Here is a 23,068-nt window from a genome sequence, read left to right as displayed (position 1 = left end):
AAAAAATCCCCCAAAAAACAGTTTTTTTTTTTTTGTTTTTTGGCTTTATGGTTTTCTGGACAAAATTTGCACCACCATTTTCGTGTTCCTGGTAAAAAGACCTTTAATTTGATATATAGGTCGACCAGGTTTGGATAAGTCCTTCTATGGGGACAGACAGACCGACCGACCGAGCGAGCGAGCGAGTGACAGACACCGAAGCGAATACAATAGTCCGTCCCTTATACCTTTTTATTACTATTGTAATAATAAAGGAAGGACGGACTAAAAATCAACGGAACGATTCAAACATTCAAAACATACTTCACACATTCAAAAGAGTATCTCAGCCAAGGAGGTCAAGCAGATCTCAGATCTCAGCATCAGTAGTTGCTCTCCGTTCTTAAGGCGACTTACATTCTCACTATTAACACGCATCAAATCCATACCAAAATAGACGTGGTTGGTCAAGTAATACCCTTTCATGCATGTAGCGATGTCAGGAGAGTTCACTGATGTCAGGTGCCCGTTACAGTGTTCTTACTGTGTCTTATCCCGACATAGTGGGATTTTTATCCTTTTCGGGGATTTTTCGGGTCTGGCTGGGATAAAAAGGGATTTAGGGATTTTAAGGGATTTTTAACCATTTTAAGGGATAATAATTTTTATTTATCTAATAAAAATACATTAATTATTTAAAGTCAATATTTAAGGGTATTTGAGTGAAATTTCGAGTGTATGGCCGCCATACACGCCCTACATGGACGCTACGCCACTGATCTACAACATCGCAATTCAAATGGGGTACTTCGTATACGAAAAGCCCATTCTGAGGCTGAGGTGTAGAGGCAAACAGCCCCAAAAGATGGTTTAAGCTTATACGGACTTAACCAACAGAACTGCACAAATTGTTCTGGTAGTATATACTTTGCGTTGTGCCTACGGCCCTTGGTCACTCAGTCACCCATAAAGGAGAAACTAAAAAAGGCCCAAAATTTTGAACCAAAACCAAAAACTGTAATGTCGGCCACTCATGCTCAGGGAATATAAACGTGTGTGACGGAAAAAGCTGCAGACCTAGGTCTCAGACGGCCTGATACCTCGGTCGTAAGCTTTTCCCGCCACCCGTTCCATCGGTCTGTCAGATAATCTGAGCGTGAGTGACCGACACAATACCATTCCCGGACAAAACCTGCCCTCTAGTACGGAAGAGGGCAGAAGACGGCAAGGGGCGCATATTCCATGTCGCATTTTTTGTAAACTTTTCCCCTCACAATCCTCTAAAGCACAGACTAAAACTTTCGTGTGTTGGAAACCCATATCTGCACTGTGACGTACAAGTGGGACAGATTTCTTTGGAAAATAATTAGAAAAAATAAACCATTTTTAACTTTCTATTTTAAAACAAGATTAATTTAACTGTGTATTTAAAATTTCAAGTAATTTTCAGTGGCTATTTCGTAAACCATTTTTAACTTTCTATTTTAAAACAAGATTAATTTAACTGTGTATTTAAAATTTCAACTAGTTTTCAGTGCCTATTTCGTGTTGTGATATTCTGTGGGTGACTCAAAAACATGGCACAATCGTATTGATTATTTCATTAAAAGAAAAAGAGCTTTCTAAAGTTATTCAACACTAAAATATGCAAAAATGTTGACCCTAATTCCTTTTGTTTCATTAAAATAAAGCATTATTTTATTCAAAAGAACGACATTAGATATTTCGAGGTAGTGATTTGAGCTGAAACTTGTACAAGTATGATTTTGTGATAGTGTATCATTAGGTAATCTGTGCATAACAATAAAATTATCTCATTTGTGTCAGTATTATTTTATTTAGATAGATCGTTGCCGAATCAGTTTTAAAACCTCTGTCTGCCGTTTCTTACTTTATTCTCTACCATTTAGCAAGTAAGTATACAATATTACAATATATTACATAGAGAATTTAAATAATTTCTAAGAAGAATTGCCTCAACTTTGAGTGTAAAGTGGAGCTAATGCATCAGCCAAGTTTCAAGATGGATAAAGACATAATGCTGTTCTTTTATGTTATACATACATTTCGGAACATTTTGGTACATATAGTTAGGATAGTCACCACACGAAGTATCTCCCACTGTCATCATTCTTATTGCAGATCCACCTCGGCGAGCACCATTAACAAGATTCTGAAGAGCAAGTACGGGATGGAAGAGGAAGAGACGAAACTCAGCTACATACAACATATTATTTGATGATTTCAAGTAGGTACTACAAAATACTCTTCATTGATTTCAGATACAAGTACAAAGCACTCTGAGCCATCCTAAATCTGAAACATCAAGATATGCCTGCAGACAACTCCGCAACATCCCGCCTCTTCCCAAGCTTTATTCTGCCTATTATGTGAGTAAAAATAGGACTAAAGAAATTATAAAATTTATAAAAAGCTTTAATAAGTAGACCAAGATCTTGACATGTACCTAGATTTGTGTAAGTCCAACCCAATCTCCAGGGCTACCAGCCCCTACACCTATGATTCAGAGTGGTCTTTTTGTGTATGGACATATACCTAAGTCAAGAAGTGCTCCAAAACCCTTCCTGAAATCATAACTTTCAAACTCTAGAAAAGCTTTGATTTAGGGTTTTGGTCCATTTAATCTTGGTCAGCGGAAAAGCTCCGTTCTCTTTATCCCGCCAGCCTAGTTAGCTTGGAAGGTAGCGTGTCTGCCTTGTAAGTGCTAGGTCGTGGGTTCGGTTCCCGCCCGGGGCGGAATCTATCCCTAAACACATTTTTCTGAAAATTTCTTTCAGGTGCCAAATACCGCAAGACCTGGACATAGTGAAAATCCCATCCTTCTACCCTATATGGTGAAACTGACATCAAATTCTTACACAAGTAGGCTTGAAATCTTAAGCTGATGTGAGTAAAAATAGGACTAAAGACATTATAAAAATTATAAAATGCTTTTAATAAGTAGACCAAGATCTTGACATGTATCTAGATTTGTGTAAGTCCAACCCAACCTTCAGGGCTACCAGCCCCTACACCTCACCTTCAGAGTGGTCTTTTTGTGTATGGACATATACCTAAGTCAAGAAGTGCTCCAAAACCCTTCCTCAAATCATAACTTTCAAACTCTAGAAAACCTTTGATTTAGGGTTTTGGTCCATTTAATCTTGGTCAGCGGAAAAGCTCCGTTCTCTTTACCCCGCCAGCCTAGTTAGCTTGGAAGGTAGCGTGTCTGCCTTGTAAGTGCTAGGTCGTGGGTTCGGTTCCGCCCGGGGCGGAATCTCTCTATCCCTAAACACATTCTTCTGAAAATTTCTTTCAGGTGCCAAACACCGCAAGAACTGGACATAGTGAAAATCCCATCCTTCTACCCTATATGGTGAAACTGACATCAAAGTCTTACACAAGTAGGCTTGAAATCTTAAGCTGAGTCCACACACAGTCGACCGCGTCGATTGACGGCGTCGACTGAGTGTGGACACAGCTTCATTACGAGTAGTTGCACAAAAATTACGTTTAGAACAAACAATGCATGTTAGGTGAATAGGTAGCGTATTTGCGGGCATATCTCTTAGATCTTTTACATAGGTAGTGTGGTAAAACGCGACATCTATTGGGGATCTCTGGCAGATGGAAATATGAAGGATAGAGAGAATAGAGAATTTCATTGAAGAAATGATTAATCAAACTATGTAAGTGTTTCCTTCAAAAATGGGATCCTGGGTTTTACTTCTCCTTTATTCTTCTTCAATTTGTCTTTTTCTTCGAGATTTAAAAGAGGCTTGACTTACTTTCCCACAGAAGTAAAAAAACTTATTTTGTGTACTTTACAATGCTTATGATACCTGAGATCAAAAGATTGCTTTCTCTATTTTAAGAAATTGCTTTCAACTGTCTGAAAACTCTTTTGGGCCCCACAAAAGACAAAAACTTGTTGAAGTGGGTAAAAAAACGTTTAGAATGAGAAATCAATAGAAAATCAAACTTGTATAACTTTCTCTACCCCAATAGATGTCGTTGGTCATACCTACATTTTTTTTTCAAAATGGCGACGATGCAGAAATTTTTCGCTTTGTACTTGTTTCTTGTCTGATAGTATTTCTCACGTGGAAGAAAGAAAAACCTCCTTCTATCCTGTTTCCCTTCTCTCCCCGAGCTGGAATCGAACCCGCGCCCTAGCGCTTATAAGATGGACGCGCTACTTGCCGAACTAACTAAGTTGTTGTTGTTCTGCAGTCTGCACCGAGGGGGGTTGATGGTCTCTAGTGTTTTTTTCCCCCCTTTGAAGCATGATAAACTCTTTGTAGCTTCCAGCTAGCCAGGCAAGTTAGCGTTTGGATGCTCTGATCCCTATTTATAGTACCACAGCTAGACACTAGTCTACTCTCTGTTTACTCCCCCCCCCCTCACCCCCCACCCGGTCCCGACATTTTTTTTTCCGGCTTAGCTAGCTTAGTTCGTAGCGTGTCTGCCTTGTAAGAGCTAGGACGCGGGTCCGATTCCCACCCGGGGCGGATTTTATCCTGAACGGATAATGTTCGTTCTCGGAACGGCTAGCTTTCTCCTATCCTGTCTTCCTTCTCGCTTTGCTTTCGGGACGATAAGATCTTAGTTACAGTTCCCTCTATCAAACCTCTTAAAAAAAAAGCCCCTTATGTTCTGAAGCGGTTCCGAAACTATGGCCAGTTCAGTTTTTTAAAAAGATCTTTTCTTTTCTTTTCAAAAAGATCTTTTCTTTCTAGTGAGACGTACAGTTTTAATTTGTGTATTTTTCGTGTTCCATGCAGGTATCTTATCCTGGCCCTGGTTGTGCCTATAGTTCTATTTTTCGGCTCCCTCACCATACTGGGCTACTGGTATTGTCCTCGCAAGTCCAAGGTACAACCGGCCTACATATAGTTGTCACTATCCGCGTGAGAATACAAGTAAGTACAATATAGTAATTTTGGCGTAGATTTTCATCAATCTGTTAGGGATTAAAGACATGTGTGAAACAACACTCTTCTACAAAATAAAGTCATATCAGACTTGATATCTTTTCGCCTTTTTATTTATTTTCCCTATATGCTGGGAATGAAATGAAATTTTACTAACAAAAGGAATTTTAACAGTGTGATTTCCTAGTTAGCACACTAGGCCAAATTTCAAAACTTGACTTGACCTCTGTCTTTCATGAACGCCTTCGCATCGTCAGACCAAGGCCCGAGCGTTCCACCGAAAAAGGTATAACATGGTGGTCTTCTGCTATCTGCTTATAATAAAATTGGTCTTCTTCCAGCTTAGATGAAGTTTTTTGTGTAACTTATTTCAGTAGATATGTTTGTTGTCTACTCACCGAGGCGGTTTGTTCAAACACCGCAGCACCGTATCCATAATCATCCCCGGTATCATATGCAGGAACCACACCCTCAGCAAGTACATGAACTGGTTCTGCTCCATACAGAACGTATAAGTCCATATGGCCAGCACAGAAGCTATGTATTGCTCATCACACTTGCCTGCAGCTTGGACGCTGTTCATGTATTCTAGCCAGGTGATTGGATAGGAGGAAGAGATGGAGAGATTGTACACGGGAGGGTCAGTGCGCGGGATGGGAGCCACTAAACTGGCTGAAATAAATAAAATTGATTTTTTTTTTTTTTTTTTTTTTTGCCAAAAAAGAAAAAGGCTCTAAGGCAATTTTGCCCGCCTTGGCCAGCTAGTTTAGCTTGAAAAGGGTAGGCCGCGTCTGTCTTGTAAGTGCTAGGTTCGCGGGTTCGATTCCCGCCCCAGCGGCGGGATTTTGCCCTGAACCGGATAATGTTCTGATCTCAGAACGGCTGGCCTCCTTTCTATCCTGTTATCCCTTTTCTCCCCGAGCTGGAATCGAACCCGCGCGCCTAGCGCTTATAAGATGGACGGCTACTTGCGAACTAACTAAGTTGTTGTTGTTCTGCAGTCTGCCCCGAGGGGGTTGATGGTTCTCTAGTGTTTTTTTCCCCCCTTTGAAGCATGATAAACTCTTTTGTAGCTTTCCAGCTAGCCAGGCAGAGTTAGCGTTTTGGATGCTCTGATCCTGATCCCTATTTATAGTACCACAGCTAGACACTAGTCTACTCTCTGTTTACTCCCCCCCCCCTCACCCCCCACCCGGTCCCGGCTCCCCCTACAAGGTTAGCTAGTGAATCTAATGCAGTGTTATGAGTGTTATCTGACCTGGTGGGGCTACATGTCCATGATCCAGCGCGGTCTTCCACACCACCCCCAGCATCATATTGGTAGCCACGTCCACAGGGATGAGGTCACACTTCTTATCGTGCTTCGCATAGAACGTATGGATGAGGCCAAGTGCTGCCCCGGCTGCCGCGCCTCCAGGCCCGTATAGGTTGTTAGACCAGCCCACTATAGGTTCCTTCCATGTGGATACCACTGAAATTAGAAAACCAGGCATATGAGTCATGGAAAACCAGAGATAAAGGGACTACATGTACTAATTCGACATTCTAAATAAAACACTAATATCTAGTATGAGATATTTGATAAAACCAGCAGGGAACATTCCAATAGAACAAAATATTCCATTATGCTACGGGTAACAGCTAACATTAAATAAGTTTTTGCCAGTTTAAATTAGCTTGGAAGCGCTGGATCCCGGCTTTGATTCCCGGCCTGAGGGAACTTTATCGTAATCGGATAAGGTTCTCGGTACGCCTTGCTTTCTTCTATCCTATCCTCTTTCGATTTTGAAGAAAATAACTAAGACCTCCGTTGTTACAATTCCCTCTTTCAAACCTTTTCAAAAAATAAGAGTCCCCTCCTCCTCGTTTAAATTTTGTAACAGAATAACTCACCGATCGAGGGTCGAACCATTGCTAGGGGTAGTTTATACAAGTACTTCTCAACCACGGATTCCCCAATGGCCTTTGTAAATGAATAGGAGTTGTTGTAGATACCACCAAACAACCTGGAAGAGCAAATGAAGACTATTTATTTCAACGAGATAATGAGGAATGAAGTACCTACAAAAACCCACCATATTGGTCAACTTTCAAATCAAATCATAAATTCTTTATGGCAAAGCAGAGAGCTTCTTCACAACTTTTGTGGGTATCACACTATCATTTACTCGCATCATCAATCTTTTTACACTGCATTACCAGGTCCACTGGTCGCTACTCGATTAAAGTAGCTACTCAGTTGTCCTCACGAGGCTGAGTGCACCCCGAACTCCAAGAACAGAACCGAAAAAACTTCTCCCCCGCCAGGAACCTAAGGCGTGCAAGCCTATTGTAATACCCAGTCGGCCACGGAGATTGCTCATATTATCGAAGTTTGACTTTATCCGGATGGGTGGCCATCTGAATAGCTGGTCGCCGAATGTAAGATAAATTCCCCGGAACTAAAGACTTTAGCTGTTGTACAATGTACAGTGATGTCAATCCTCAAACAAAACTCACATGGATGATAGAATTTCCAGTTCTTCCTGGTTGGTGGTTTGCATGACATGAGCGAGATCTTCATATGAGAATAGAGGGGGATAAAACTCCTCCTGTATATCTTCACGATAACTATGCGTATACAGAGTGGATACGTGAAGGATGGCCTGTGGAAAAAGGGATTAAAATGAAAAAATTGGGAATAAAATTTCGGGTTATAATAATAGACTCTTGAGTGGAAGCTAAACACTAGGCAAGGTTAACGCCACGCCGGAGGCGTTCTCTACCACCTAACCCTTAGAGCTCCATTATTATGTGGTCAAATTCTCAAATACATGAGGATAAAATTCCATGCCTCGGCTGGGATCGATCCTGCTTATCAGGCGAGCGTCTTGACCACTACGCCACCAAGGCAGGTAGCTACCTTTATTGAAATAAAACCCCCATTTTTTCCTACTATTATTTGAAACGACTTACTTCTCAATATTCCGGCTCCATCTTCGCATTCTACACTTCTTATCCTAGCCCTCAACCAGCCCAAAACCTGAGGATCGCCTCTTAAATTTCCTCCAAATCACTTACTTTGAGCTGCGAGCATCTTGTGGCCAGATCCAACAGTTCCCGCGTCGCTTGAATATTGAGTGTGAACGCGTCCTGAATCAGCTCATCAAACCTCAGCGATGCTGCAGCATGTATAATAACGTGGATGTGATGCTGAATGAACTGCTGATCGTGTGAGCTGATCCCTAAACTGGGCTGACTTATGTCTCCGGAGATGATGTGAACTTTGCGCTGAAGGATATCCGCCTGTTCGTTTTTGAGGCGATCGAACAACTGAGAAGAAAGAATGATAATAATTATTATTATTATTATTATTTTTATTATAGCATTAATTATAATATTAATTATTGATATGATAATATTAATTATTATTAAAGAATGATGATAATAATAATTAATATTATTATGTTAAGGCGGTCTCTTCTTGATCCCTTGTGTGCCGCATCAATTTTCGTTTAGGACTATTGCACTGAGGAAGAATGGGTTAGCCAGCCAAGTTTTGCAGCTTGAATGGTAGCCAAGTTCTGCCTTGTAAGCGCTAGGTCGTGGGTTTGATTCCCTCCCGGGGTGGATTTATCCTATACGGATAAGGTTCATTTTCGGAGCGGCTGCCTGTCTTCTATCCTGTCTTCCTTTTCTCTTCGATTTCGCGACGATAGGACCTTTAGCAGTTACGGTTCCCTCTATCAAATATCTTGCAAAAAAAGGGTTGTTTTCAGAGCGTAGCTGAGCAGAACAATTCTTTGCCTCGGTTGGGATACGAACCTATCGCAAGCCTTTTGACCACTACAAATTACAATGCGCCCAAAATTATAAGCATTTTTTCCTCATTACAAAGCCACGTGCACTAGCTACTAGGTTATAATACTAATGAGAAAACTACACTGTACGAGTTCATTGTCAAAAGCTTGCACGCACCTAATATTATGCAAATTTCCAATCGTATTCGGATAAACTGACTGTGTGATTTGAGGTTCATTGCTCATGTACATTGCAAATGACTTCCTATGAATCCTCATGTAGTTTAATGCGTTATGTTACGATCAAAGGCGACTATCATTTACGATTATGATCAAGTGGCCTGCTTTGATACTGCTCGAACTTTTGTGGGTCAATGGACTCGTTATTCTCATCCTACCAGACGAGCGCTTTAAACATTGCATGTCCACGCTATTGCGGTACTGCAATTAAGATTCGACAAAACTTCCGAAATAAAAATCTAAATATCTAAAATCTAAATCATGATTTATTTGTGGTGACACTGAGAGCTTCTTCACAATTTTTGTGGATATCACAGCATTACTAAGAGCCTCCTGTACTATTTCTGTCATATCTATAATTTTTCTTTTTACTCTGTTAATGCCGCCACTGGTCGCTACTCGATTAAAGTAGCTACTCAATTGTCCTCACGAGGCTGAGTGCACCTCGAACTCCAAGCACAGAGCCGAAAAAAACCTCGGCCCCGCCGGGAATCGAACCCGGACCTCCTGCGTGCAAGCCTAGTGTGATAACCACTCGGTCACGGAACTTCGAAATATTTAGTAAAACAATAATACATACAGACAAAGGAAAACTCGTTGAGTTAAAACTTAAACCTCACTTCGTTCAATAAAATCCTGATTGTTACGAACCTCGTCTTTAAATTGCTCGGCAAGTCTTTCCTGCACAGTTTTGTTCTTCTTGGATCTCAGCAGAATATAGATACCACCCACTTCTGGATAACATCTGAAACGGAATCAAACGTATTGGTTACACCCATAAATATACAATGCGAGACATTGTTTAGACTGCTGGGGTAAAGTTCGTTCTCGGAGCGGCTGACTTTCTCCTATCCTGTCCTTCTTCTCCCATTAATCTTAATCTTCTTTGATTTTGATTTCAGGACGATAAAACCTCCGTTGTTACAGTTCCCGGTTAAACCTCTAATAATAAATCTGCCTAAGGTTGTGAGGGAGAGGTTGGGTTTTTAGTGGGTAGGGCTCACTAGTATCGAGACAGAAATCCCACACTCCCCATATCAAAGGTTACGGGAGAAATACCATAGTTGGAATATTTTAGGTACTCTTATACCTACTTATCGAGACTGGCTTGGGATACTGTCATAAGACAGCGGCAATAGCTCACTGAATGCACCAATGATGGATCACTGAAGTGCAACGCTATGGATGATTGGTGTCCGAGTGGGTGACCCATCCAGTTGCGGGACTACATGCCAAGAAGTACAACTAAAATCCAGCATAAAGCACCATATTTTCAATCATTGTCCCTTTTAAAGCACTCTTAAAGCTTGAGCAAAAAAACCTTGATCCCGGGGCCCTAAGGTTGTGAGGGAGAGGTTGGGTTTTTAGTGGGTAGGGTTCACTAGTATCGAGACAGAAATCCCACACTCCCCATATCAAAGGTTTGGCTTTTGATTTTGGGGGTCTTTCTAAGATTTTCCCACCTCTTAAAAAAAAAAGCAGTTGTGAAGAAGCTCTCTGCTTTACCACTAAGAATTTCTGATTTAACATATGATTTAATCCCTCTATATTCCATTTGTTTGCACAGATGGCACCAAGAATCCAGTCAGTCAATGGTGCAAGACATACGCCCAGAAGGACAATTATAATCGGTAAGTCATTATTCTTTATACTGAGGCTGCTGTTTCGAAGAAAAAAGAATCAATTTGCGCTTCGCAAAAATTATGACAAAAAACAAGTAAAAAATATTTTTAGTCTAGGGTAAAGTCCACCCCAGGCTTTAATTGATCCCGCGACCTAGTTTCTGTAATTCAATAAACTGCAAATTTCTACTGGGAGAAACTTAACTCAAAATTGTCGCATAGATGTCACATTCTGATGCTAGGCCAAAGTATACATTATTTATGTCTACCTAAAAATTAAAATAAAATTCTCAAAGAATAAAATAAATTAAAAATAGCCAGCCTAGTTAGCTTAGTTGGTAGTGTGTCTGCCTTGTAAGCGCTAGGCCGCGGGTTCGATTCCCGCCCGGGGCGGATTTTATCCTGATGGGATAATGTTCGTTCTCGGAACGGCTGGCTTTCTCCTATCCTGTCTTCCTTCTCTCTTCAATTTCGGGACGATAAGACCATAGCAGTTACAGTTCCCTCTGTCAAAAACTCTTTAAAAAAATAAAAATAAAGTTCGCCCCGAGTGGGAATCGAACCCGCGACCTTACACTTCTGTTAATACACTTCTGTTAATCATATATCTCTTCACCCTCGCACACTCAGCATCTACTCGTCTAAAACACCGCCAACCAAACAGACCGCGGGAGCGACTGCCTCGCCCGCCAATTCTGGTTCCCCGAGTAGCCCCCCTAGTGGGGCGAACTAGGAACAAGAGCCTTTCAACTTATTATTACTAGGAACAAGAGCCTTTCAACTTATTATTGCTAGGAACTAGGAACAAGAGCCTTTCAACTTATTATTACTAGGAACAAGAGCCTTTCAACTTATTATTGCTAGGAACTAGGAACAAGAGCCTTTCAACTTAGGAACACGAACTGACAGGTTGATTTTAAAAATTTCAACCAGTCAGATTGTTTAATACGAGAGTTAAACTTAAACCGAGTTTAAACTCTGATTGCGGCCCTTTGTAAAAAAAAGGGAGGAAACTGGGTAATTAGATTTAAAAATGTACCACATAGCAGCATGGAACACAACCTATTTACTTTGTTCGCAATTTGAGGTCACATAAGTAACCAGGGCCGGAGCTATAACATTTTACAGATGTTATATCAACGATTTTTACTCTTAGAGGAAGCACCATAACTCGATGTGTGCTTTAAGTAAGTTATTACTTATTTCTAATGATTTATCTATCTCATAATGTGGATCAAAATATTCAGACATTTCAGCCCTGGGGCCTCATCTCATGATGATTAGGAGAAAGAAACAGGCCCCAGTCATTATCAGAGAAATTGCCTTTGTTTCCACAATTATAGGGCCTTGCAATAAAAAATTCATTACTTTCTATAGGAACTTAGGAATCAAGATCAAATTGACATGCAGAAAATTGAAATGATCCCGGGTCAAATCTAGTCACAATTTTTCTCAGGGCCGTAACTAGATCTAGACTCGAGAGAACTAAAAGAAACGTACGAAGGAGAAAAAAAGTTAAATGTGTAGAAACAACTATTATTTAAAATTTATTTAAATCCATAATGAGTAATCACAATAAGAAAACACTATTTAATATACCTAACCCAAATAATTTGGCGGCTCTCACTGTATTCTATGACCTGTATTCGTAAGTCCAATATCTTTCAATTAAAACTGACATGTCTTCAAATCGACAATTGGTACTGTTCACCTCCATTTTCCTCTCTATGGAATCACTACCAAAGTATGAAGTGATCCTTAAACATTGAGTTCCATGAGATAATCTGAACAAAAATAGGTAATTTGATAGCTTGACGCTAAAAGCGATTACTCATGAAGCTTTTGTATTTCACTACGCACTTAGGACCAGCACTACTCTTGTGCGACTCTTTCTCTTTGGACTTGGCATCTTTCTCCTTCGGGTTTGTTTTGTCTCCGTGTTTATCTTTCTTCTTGTGTTTGTGTTTACTGTGTTTGTCATGGGTTGTGCTGCTCTCCTTTTCCTTCTCTTTCTCTTTCGTTTTCACCGGTGACTTCTGTGTGGGCGTTGGTGCGGGGGGCGGGGGATGTGAGATCAGTTGAGAACCACTGGCAGGTTCCTTACTATTATGTGAACTACTGACTATCTTACTACTCGACTTGCTTTCCTTTTGTTCTTTCTTCTCGTCCTTGTCTCTCTCCCGATCTTTATCCTTGTGTTTGTGCGACTTCTCCTTCTTATCCTTCTTCTCCTTTTTCTTCTCCTTCTCGCTTGAACTTTCCTTCGGTTTGCTCTCCTTTCTCTCTTTCTCTTTACTCGACACTTTGTCCTTCTCTTTCTCCTTACTGCTTACGGCCGATTTGTCTTTTTCTTTGTCCTTCTTCTCCTTCTCTTTCTCCTTATCGCGATCTTTATCCTTCTTGTCTTTCTTACTACTGGAGCTGTTGGTTGGATTGGAGGTGGAACTGCTAGTACTGGTGGAGGGGATGGCTGAGGAATCCTTGTCTTTGTTCTTGTGAGGAGAGGGGTGAGCTGAGGAGGAGGACGAGGAAGATTTTACCTGTGAAGAATGGAGTAGAATAGAATGATTACAATATTGAAATATGTTGGATTGTTATTTGTTATTTTTTGTTATTTGGTTTTAAAGATGAGTGTTCCACCGCCGTTTTTATTTCGTAGCAATGAAACAACTGCTACATTAGACGCATGTGGCCTGGAGGAGGAGGACGAGGAAGATTTTACCTGTGAAGAATGGAATAGAATAGAATGATTACAATATTGAAATATGTTGGATTGTTATTTGTTATTTTTGTTATTTGGTTTTAAAGATGAGTGTTGCCAGCCTAGTTAGCTTAGTTGGTAGTGCGTCTGCCTTGTAAGCGCTAGGCCGCGGGTTCGATTCCCGCCCGGGGCGGATGAGGAGGAGGATGAGGAAGATTTTACCTGTGAAGAATGGAGTAGAATAGAATGATTACAATATTGAAATATGTTGGATTGTTATTTGTTATTTGGTTTTAAAGATGAGTGTTCCACCGCCGTTTTTATTTCGTAGCAATGAAACAACTGCTACATTAGACGCTTGTGGCCTTTTAAAGCTCTAGTCAACAATTTTTCTAATTTCAATACCTAGGTACTTTAAATAGGTACCTACTTATGCTACTCCTAGGTATAAATTGAATTTTTTCAGGTACCTGCCTATTGGAGAAATCCAGGGGGTCTTCAATGGGTTGCTTGATCAAGGGACCAAAATAAATATAATATGATCTCTTTAATTTCCAATTTTTTTTCAGTAATGGAGAAATATCTACCACTTGCCAAAATGAGAATACAGTTAGGTACATACTTACCGAATATGCCATTTTCATTTATATAATAATCTCAAATCTCCATTAGGAATTCCATGGACATCCTACATTTTGATAAGGCCTTCTTGTTCAGAACAATAATTGGAAATCCTTCAAAAAAGGCTGATAACATTGGAGTACTGTTCACCTCCATTTTCCTCTCTATGGAATCACTACCAAAGTATGAAGTGATCCTCAAACATTGAGTTCCATAAGATAATCTGAACAGAAATAGGTAATTTGATAGCTTGACGCTAAAAGCGATTACTCATGAAGCTTTTGTATTTCACTACGCACTTAGGGAAATTAGAGTGGCCTATCTCTTCTCTGTCAAATCTCAGAACTCAGAAGCAATTAAAGGCAATAGTGAGCCATATCAGAAGACGTACATTCAAGAAATTTAGGTCCAACGGGGATTAGACAACCGAGAACAAGCACACAGAACAATACAAAACTTTTTAAGGAAATAAAATGCAAGTGGAGGTGATTATACACATCCAGACACTTTTATTTCATCTCCTCCAGTTGATTGGAAGTGGAGAGTGGAGGCGAAATGGAAAGTTTTGTTTATTTTTATCAAAATTCCAAAGAGGTTTCGTAAAAATGCGTCGTGAGTGAGAAAGGAAAAGATTGATCGTGGAGGGTTTTTTTACAGAACCGGTTGTCTGGAAAAATTTGATTCGGGCTGGGCCTTACCACTTCAAAATAAGTAGGTACCTACATTAGGTAATTTTCTTAATTAAATTATTTATTATTTTAGGATTCATATGGGTAGGCAGTAATTATTTTTCAAGAAGTTCGATAATTATTGCCCCGAAATCAAAGAGAACGGAGGTCAGGATAGGAGAAAGCCAGCCGTTCCGGACCTTATCCATTCAGGATAAAATCCGCCCCGGGCGGGAATCGAACCAACAGCATAGTGCTTACTAGGCAGACGCACTACCAACCAAGCTATACAGGCTGGCACACTCATTTAAATTACATTGCCTACAGGACATTCGGGAAAAAATTGGAGGAAACTCATAAGTCATACAATTGGGAACGGATAAAATATTTATTAGAAGACGAAATAATCTTCACTGCTCCTTAACTTTTTACACACCCTACGTTTTTCTGATAAGGACGTATAAAAATCCCTCACTTTCTCCCTCCTATCTCATGCTGAACGCAAATTTCTGTACGAAACCTCTTTGGATAGGCGAATGGTTGGATTTTGATTGGACGCGTTGTCCCAACTGTTTACGTTTTCTGTCATTTGGAATTTGGACAACCTAGCAGTGAGAAGTGTAACGTGGAATTTTTTCTTCGGTCTGATTTCACAGAAACAGTTAGGTTGTTTTATCACAAACGGTTGTTAAGTGGAACAGTCCACAAGAAAAGTGTTTTATTCTGGTGTCCCGTTAATTTGTTTCGATTATTTTAGTGTTAAGTTTTAGATTTTTATTGTGATTCAAAATGGGGATCAAATTCCTCGAAGTTATCAAACCGTTTTGTAGTATTCTACCTGAAATAGCCAAACCTGAAGGGAGGAAGATCCAATTCCGAGAGAAAGTACTATGGACTGCCATCACCCTGTTCATCTTCTTAGTATGTTGTCAAATTCCTCTGTTCGGAATCATGTCATCTGATTCCGCAGATCCCTTCTACTGGATTCGTGTAATTCTTGCATCTAACAGAGGTACTCTCATGGAGCTTGGAATATCACCTATTGTAACATCTGGTCTGATCATGCAGCTCCTAGCAGGTGCTAAGCTGATAGAAGTAGGAGATACGCCCAAGGACAGAGCACTGTTCAATGGTGCACAGAAACTATTTGGTATGGTGATAACAGTGGGGCAAGCCATTGTCTACGTCATGACAGGCATGTATGGTGACCCGTCAGAGATCGGAGCTGGTGTTTGCTTACTCATCATCATTCAACTGTTTGTTGCTGGATTGATTGTTCTACTGCTTGATGAACTTCTACAGAAAGGCTGAAATGAAATAAAAAAATAAATAATTTCTAAAATGAAATAAATAATCCTAAAACAAATTCACGGCACTACTTTTTTTAGGGTTTGACAGAGGCAACAGTAAAGCTATGTCCACATTGTCGACGCCGTCGACCGACGAGGTGAATCTATTTTGTCGAGGCAGTGTACGGTTTCAGTCGACGCGCACCGTCGAGGTGATCAACAGCGTCGATTATGTGTGGACATAGCTTAACAAAGGAGGTCTTATCGTCCGAACCGTTTTGAAAGAGAATCTTACCTGTTTAGATAAAAGGTTGCCTTGAACGGGAACCGAATCAGCGACCTAGCGCTTACAAGACTGCTGTGCTCCCTTCCAAGCTAACTAGGCGCATTTTTACTCAATGGAACAACCTCTAAAGGTCCGTTCCTACTTGTCGTTTGGAAAAAAAATCGTGTCGTGTGTAGTGGGAACACTTTCATTTAAATTACATTGCCTACAGGACATTCAGAAAAAATTGGATGAAAGTGGAATCAGAACAAGTGGAAACGGGGCTTATGAAGTAATCTCTTACCTGTTTATCAGACGAAACACTTGCCCCGGTTGAATGTTTCTCAGCCGGGGTGCCTGACGACGAGCAGAAAGGCTATGGTCTAGGATCAGGAATTTCCCTGTTCATTGCCACCAACATCTGTGAGACCATTGTATGGAAAGCATTTAGTCCTGCCACTGTCAACACTGGAAGAGGTACCGAGTTTGAAGGAGCTGTCATTGCTTTGTTCCATCTGTTGGCCACCCGTCAAGACAAAGTCAGAGCCCTGAGAGAAGCTTTCTACCGACAGAACCTGCCCAACCTGATGAACTTGCTAGCAACTGTTCTTGTGTTTGCTATAGTGATTTACTTCCAAGGATTCAGAGTGGATCTGCCAATCAAATCTGCTCGCTACAGAGGTCAATATAGCAGCTACCCCATCAAACTGTTCTACACATCCAACATCCCTATCATTCTACAGTCTGCCCTTGTATCCAACTTGTATGTCATATCCCAGATGCTTGCTGTCAAGTTCCATGGGAACATCTTTGTCAACTTACTTGGAGAATGGGCTGATGTTGGTGGTGGTGGCCCAGCACGTGCTTATCCTATTGGTGGTCTCTGCTACTATCTGTCCCCACCCGAGAACTTGGCTCCAACTTGTATGTCATATCCCAGATGCTTGCTGTCAAGTTCCATGGGAACATCTTTGTCAACTTACTTGGAGAGTGGGCTGATGTTGGTGGTGGTGGCCCAGCACGTGCTTATCCTATTGGTGGTCTCTGCTACTATCTGTCCCCACCCGAGAACTTGGGACACATCCTGGAAGATCCAATCCATGCTATCCTGTACATTGTCTTCATGTTAGGAAGTTGTGCATTCTTCTCCAAGACTTGGATTGAAGTGTCTGGCTCCTCTGCTAAGGATGTTGCCAAGCAGTTGAAAGAACAACAGATGGTGATGAGAGGTCACCGAGAACAATCCATGATTCACGAGCTCAACCGATACATCCCCACTGCAGCTGCATTTGGTGGTCTATGTATTGGAGCTCTATCAGTACTCGCTGACTTCATGGGTGCCATTGGTTCGGGTACTGGTATTCTACTTGCTGTCACTATCATCTACCAGTACTTTGAGATCTTTGTCAAAGAACAGAGTGAGATGGGAGGCATGGGAACTTTGTTGTTCTAAGTGAAGAATGTTAAGCCGAGAACATGATTGTGACATTCTTACCAACACATTGTACAGTTTGCAATATTTCTCATTGACATACCACATTGAATCCGAGTGTATGTTCCTGTAAATATTTCTCTTCTTAGTTAAGTCTACTATTTTCTTAGATCATGTCTGTGTATGTTTTCATCCCAATTCCCATTATTTTCCTCCCAATCTAAAAAATCATCTGAATGAAACAAACCAGGTAGGTAATGCTTTTACAAAGTATTATCTCATAAGGACCTACAGGTGAATAATAGTTTGAAATTTATTTTGTTTGAGGTTAAACATGGATAGGTGTATGTTTGAGAGAATGTTTGATATATTTATAGGAAAAATTGAATGTAAACTACTCTAGATAGCCATCTGTTCTGTAGGAGGCAGCCAAATTCTGATATTATATGATGTATTCAAACACAATGTATTTTCAGGTACATCTTACATTTGAGATAGGTAATAGGTATTTCAAAATTAGTTGTATAACTTGGTAGCCCTGCTCTTTTTTTTTTTTTTTTTTTTTTGGAAAACGAAACCCAAAATTTTTTCTTTTAAAAATTTATTTACATCACCCATTTTCTCTCTGGAGAAAGGTCATCATCAAGTTATATTATTTTGTAAGGATGACTTTTTTGTTAGAATTACTTAATTGAATGGATGAATAACCTGTGTTTTCGTTCCTTTCAATGATCTTTTTGTAAATATTTTTACTTGGTAGTATTTATTTAATTTTAATAAATATATACGTCTATATTTATTAAATTCTAATGTAATTTCCTAGTGTTTTTCTTTTCAATTCCAAGTCTCAATTTAGTACATTGTTAAATTGTACATCATCATCATCATCATCATGGTAGCGTCTTCTATTCAGAAGGTTGCTATATTATCCTCCAAACTTGTTGTCTCCATGCTTCTCTATCTTGTGCCATTCTCTTGCAGTTCTCATAGGTTGTTGTCTTGGTCCATTCAATGATGTTGTCTATCCACTAGAGCCGAGAACATGATTGTGACATTCTTACCAACACATTGTACAGTTTGCAATATTTCTCATTGACATACCACATTGCATCCGAGTGTATGTTCCTGTAAATATTTCTCTTCTTAGTTAAGTCTAGAGCCGAGAACATGATTGTGACATTCTTACCAACACGTTGTACAGTTTGCAATATTTCTCATTGACATACCACATTGCATCCGAGTGTATGTTCCTGTAAATATTTCTCTTCTTAGTTAAGTCTACTATTTTCTTAGATCATGTCTGTGTATGTTTTCATCCAAATTCCCATTATTTTCCTCCCAATCTAAAAAATGATCTGAATGAAACAAACCGAGTAGGTAATGCTTTTACAAAGTATCTTATATTATAAGAACGAGATTATCTCATAAGAACCTACAGGCGAATGAGAGTTTGAAATTAATTTTGTTTGAGATTAAACATGGATAGGTGTATGTTTGAGAGAATGTTTGATATAGGAAAAATTGAATGTAAACTACTCTAGATAGCCATCTGTTCTGTAAGGAGGCAGCCAAATTCTGATATTATATGATGTATTCAAACACAATGTATTTTCAGTAGGTACATCTTGCATTTGAGATAGGCAATAGGTATTTCAAAATTATTTGTATAACTTGGTAGCCCTGCTCTTTTTTTTTTTTTTTTAGTAGGAAGATGAAGCCATAACCTTTTCCTGTTAAAATTTAATATCACCCATTTTCTCTCTGGAGAAAGGTCATCATCAAGTTATATGATTGTTATTTTGTAAGGACGACTTTTTTTGTTAGAACTTATTAATTGAATGGATGAATAACCTGTTTTTCGTTCCTTTCAATGATCTTTTTGTAAATATTTTTACTTGGTAGTATTTATTTAATTTTAATAAATATATACGTCTATATTTATTAAATTCTAATGTAATTTCCTAGTGTTTTTCTTTTCAATTCCAAGTCTCAATTTAGTACATTGTTAAATTGTACATCATCATCATCATCATCATGGTAGCGTCTTCTATTCAGAAGGTTGCTATATTATCCTCCAAACTTGTTGTCTCCATGCTTCTCTATCTTGTGCCATTCTCTTGCAGTTCTCATAGGTTGTTGTCTTGGTCCATTCAATGATGTTGTCTATCCACTTTCTTCTCTGTCTTCCTCTGTCCCTTGTTCCTTCTACCTTCCCTTCTATGATTTTTGCCAAGAGAGTGCCACTTGATCCACGGATGATGTGCCCCGCATACCTGGTTTTTCTTTGCTTGATTGTTGTCAGCAATTCTACAGATGGTAAATTCATTCTTCAAATAAGGAATACATACCTATATTGCTAAACTGGTAATTAGTGTGTACGGTTATCAAAATTTGGCATACGAAAATATACCTACGTAGGTACTGTAATTTCGACAAAATTGTACGGTAATCCTATATAACCTATCTGTCAACACTGGCCTGGATACTTGGGTCTGAGATCAACATCACAAGGACTGTGTATTCTTATCCTTAGTGGAAAATAGTGGAGATGTCAAATTTTCTTCTATTATTTATTCCACTCAGCCTTCCTTTCACCTCCTCCCCCACTTTCTAAGAGCTTACCATATTGTTAGATTTGTTAGTCCCGATCTATAAGATGTAAAGTGTGACAAATAGGACATCATGCAGACAATTTGCAAGTTCACTGAGTATACCTATAAGTCCCATAACAACAGTTCTAGCAACAACTATGCCTCGGTAAAATTCTCAGTACTATTGTGTCCTACATCCTTGACAGTGCTCAGGATTTCTTGCTACTTGCTAGTTATCATCAACATCATCATCATCCTTGGTTATAGTTGTTGTTATGTTTTGCTTGCAACTTGTAATGGTCACGCGGTTCTAAGGCCTCAAGCTCGGAACTAACGGTCCGATTTGCTATATTATGACCAGGATACCATTCAACTTGGTAGATATACTTGGTTAAGGCTTCAACTTCACACATGTGGGTGACGAATATACCTAAAAAAAGTGTAATGACCTAATTCAGTGTCATGGGAGGAAATTGACTAAAAATAAAAACCACTAAGAGTAAGAACAATAAAAATAATTGTTTATTGCTATAATTTGAATAATAATAAATTAGAAAAAAAAAAATCAATTCTAATATCACAGTCAATAAATAGTTAAGATTGATAATAATCTAGAGAGGGAGGAGGGGAACTAAACTTCATTTGCCATAGCCTACATGGGTGGGCAAGTCGAAGAAATATTGATCTAAGGATTCCAAGGCAAAATAATTAAGGGGAAAAGTTCAATACTTTGGCCGTATTTTCTGCCTCGGTGGCGTAGTGGTCAAGACGCTCGCCTGGTAAACAGGAGGGCGTTGGTTCGATCGCAGCCGAGGCTTGGATTTGTATCCTTGGAATATAAAAACCCCCGCCTGGGCCGCGGTATTGAACCCACGCCCTCCTGATTACCAGGCGAGCGTCTTGACCACTACACCACCGAGGCAGGCTATTTACAAAATCTTACAGGGAACTCAGATATTCACATAATCTTACAGTAAACTTAAGTATTTACAAAACATCTTTACAGTGAAAAGTTACAAGAAATAAATTACAAAGAAGTTTACACACAAAGAATAGGAGGGACTGGTTGATTTGGAAATACATTAGACTACGTAAAAGTGACGTTATTTTTGACACAAGTAAAAAGGGAAAAAGGAATTTTAATTGTGTTGAGCATAAATGCCCGTCACAAGTGTCTTTCTCCGCTTAATACACTACGTTAAATTTCATAACTTGACTTGAACTCGAACCACCAACCTCCAGATCCAGAGTCCATCGCGCTAACCACTACACCACTGAGGTTGGTGATACAAACAAAAAGATGATTGACGCCTCACTTATACGGTCTGGGTTACTAAGGCAAGCGACTCACTATCAGGTAGACCTTACACGTACACCTGATCAGGTCCGTCTGTCCGATGGTGAGTGGGTGGCCCAACATTACAAGAGTTATGGTGAATAATCTAACTAAGGAGTAAAAGAAAGAGTTAAAACATAATATAACTCGCTTAATGTAACTACTTATCATTTAAATAGATAGGTGTTTACCTACTTAATTTAAGGGAAAAGGTGTTAAATATTGCCCGAATACACGACTTTTTTACTTTCCTTAGTTGAGATGGTTGCTGCGTTTGGCGGTATTTTGACCGCTTTTGGACAGATTTCGACCGATTTTGGCGGTTTATAGCTATAGCGACAAAACGGTTAGAGATAGTGTAAAAGTTAGGGTAAAAGAACACTGAAATAAGCATCATTCAATAGGATAAGGAAAGTCGTGTGATGTTCACACCAGATGACTCGTTCTTCTCATCCTACCAGACGAGCGCTTTAAACATTGCATGTCCACGCTATTGCGGTAGATACTGCAATTAAGATTCGACAAAACTTCCGAAATAAAAATCTAAATCATGATTTATTTGTGGTGAAACTGAGAGCTTCTTCACAATTTTTGTGGATATCACAGCATTACTAAGAGCCTCCTGTACTATTTCTGTCATATCTATAATTTTTCTTTTTACTCTGTTAATGCCGCCACTGGTCGCTACTCGATTAAAGTAGCTACTCAATTGTCCTCACGAGGCTGAGTGCACCTCGAACTCCAAGCACAGAGCCGAAAAAAACCTCGGCCCCGCCGGGAATCGAACCCGGACCTCCTGCGTGCAAGCCTAGTGTGATAACCACTCGGTCACGGAACTTCGAAATATTTAGTAAAACAATAATACATACAGACAAAGGAAAACTCGTTGAGTTAAAACTTAAACCTCACTTCGTTCAATAAAATCCTGATTGTTACGAACCTCGTCTTTAAATTGCTCGGCAAGTCTTTCCTGCACAGTTTTGTTCTTCTTGGATCTCAGCAGAATATAGATACCACCCACTTCTGGATAACATCTGAAACGGAATCAAACGTATTGGTTACACCCATAAATATACAATGCGAGACATTGTTTAGACTGCTGCCCTACACGACGCTCTTCCGATCTAAATCTGATGGTGTGTGTGGTATTGTAATAATCATTAGAAATTAATCAAATTAGGTGTCTTTGTAAAACTATGACTTCATCGAGAGAAGGGGGGAAAAAATTAAAATAAATTGCCATTTTAGTGACTTACCTCAAAAGCTTTTCAATGAACACTTTGCCCATAAACCCGGAGGCTCCCGTAAGGAATACATTGAGACCTTTGAAGAATTGATACATGGGGGTGTTTCGATTGACTTGGGTCCTCACCACAGAACTGCTGAATGTATTATCCGAATCAAAGATGTTGTCACGGGTTTCAAAGTAATCCATATTGGTGATAAATTATAACTAGTTGACACTGAACTGGTTTATTAAGGGATTTGATATAAAAAGTCTTACAGGCACCTTTGGTTTATTTATTTATTTATTTTTTTTTATTTTTTATTTTTTTTTTTTTATGGGATATGACAAAAATAGAAGGTCTTACCTGTAAGGTACATTTAGAG

General features: G+C 39.5%; 2 protein-coding genes across 3 annotated transcripts in view; one reads left to right on the top strand and one right to left on the bottom strand.

Annotated features, from left to right (window-relative positions):
- The window catches only part of LOC103510293, a 27,919-nt gene extending 4,893 nt beyond the window's left edge, over positions 1 to 23,026 (bottom strand). The window contains exons 1-12 of the mRNA XM_026824382.1: positions 22,714 to 23,026; positions 22,398 to 22,491; positions 12,888 to 13,094; positions 12,422 to 12,791; positions 11,130 to 11,283; positions 9,584 to 9,689; positions 7,974 to 8,225; positions 7,413 to 7,558; positions 6,807 to 6,919; positions 6,172 to 6,384; positions 5,312 to 5,585; positions 4,890 to 4,942 (exon numbers count right to left, since the gene is read on the bottom strand). Of these exons, the coding sequence (XP_026680183.1) occupies positions 4,890 to 4,942; positions 5,312 to 5,585; positions 6,172 to 6,384; positions 6,807 to 6,919; positions 7,413 to 7,558; positions 7,974 to 8,225; positions 9,584 to 9,689; positions 11,130 to 11,283; positions 12,422 to 12,791; positions 12,888 to 13,094; positions 22,398 to 22,491; positions 22,714 to 22,892 (2,161 nt within the window). The 5' untranslated portion in view covers positions 22,893 to 23,026. The remainder of the gene's footprint in view (positions 1 to 4,889; positions 4,943 to 5,311; positions 5,586 to 6,171; positions 6,385 to 6,806; positions 6,920 to 7,412; positions 7,559 to 7,973; positions 8,226 to 9,583; positions 9,690 to 11,129; positions 11,284 to 12,421; positions 12,792 to 12,887; positions 13,095 to 22,397; positions 22,492 to 22,713) is intronic.
- Positions 15,126 to 17,888, top strand: LOC103510285 (protein transport protein Sec61 subunit alpha). 2 transcript variants are annotated; one of them, XM_008474937.3, is made up of 3 exons: positions 15,126 to 15,850; positions 16,474 to 16,904; positions 17,066 to 17,888. In XM_008474937.3, exons 1-3 carry the CDS (start codon positions 15,334 to 15,336, stop codon positions 17,549 to 17,551), a joined length of 1,434 nt encoding a protein of 477 aa, XP_008473159.1. In that variant the 5' UTR covers positions 15,126 to 15,333; the 3' UTR covers positions 17,552 to 17,888. The 2 variants fall into 2 exon arrangements, with proteins under 2 accessions (XP_008473159.1, XP_026680174.1); XM_026824373.1 differs by having other exon boundaries at positions 16,474 to 16,991; positions 17,153 to 17,888.
- Positions 23,027 to 23,068: the final 42 nt, after the last annotated feature.

Source organism: Diaphorina citri, unplaced genomic scaffold (genome assembly GCF_000475195.1).
Source record: "Diaphorina citri unplaced genomic scaffold, Diaci psyllid genome assembly version 1.1 scaffold580, whole genome shotgun sequence".
Classification (NCBI taxonomy): domain Eukaryota; kingdom Metazoa; phylum Arthropoda; class Insecta; order Hemiptera; family Psyllidae; genus Diaphorina; species Diaphorina citri.
This window is presented reverse-complemented; position numbering and strand designations above follow the sequence as displayed.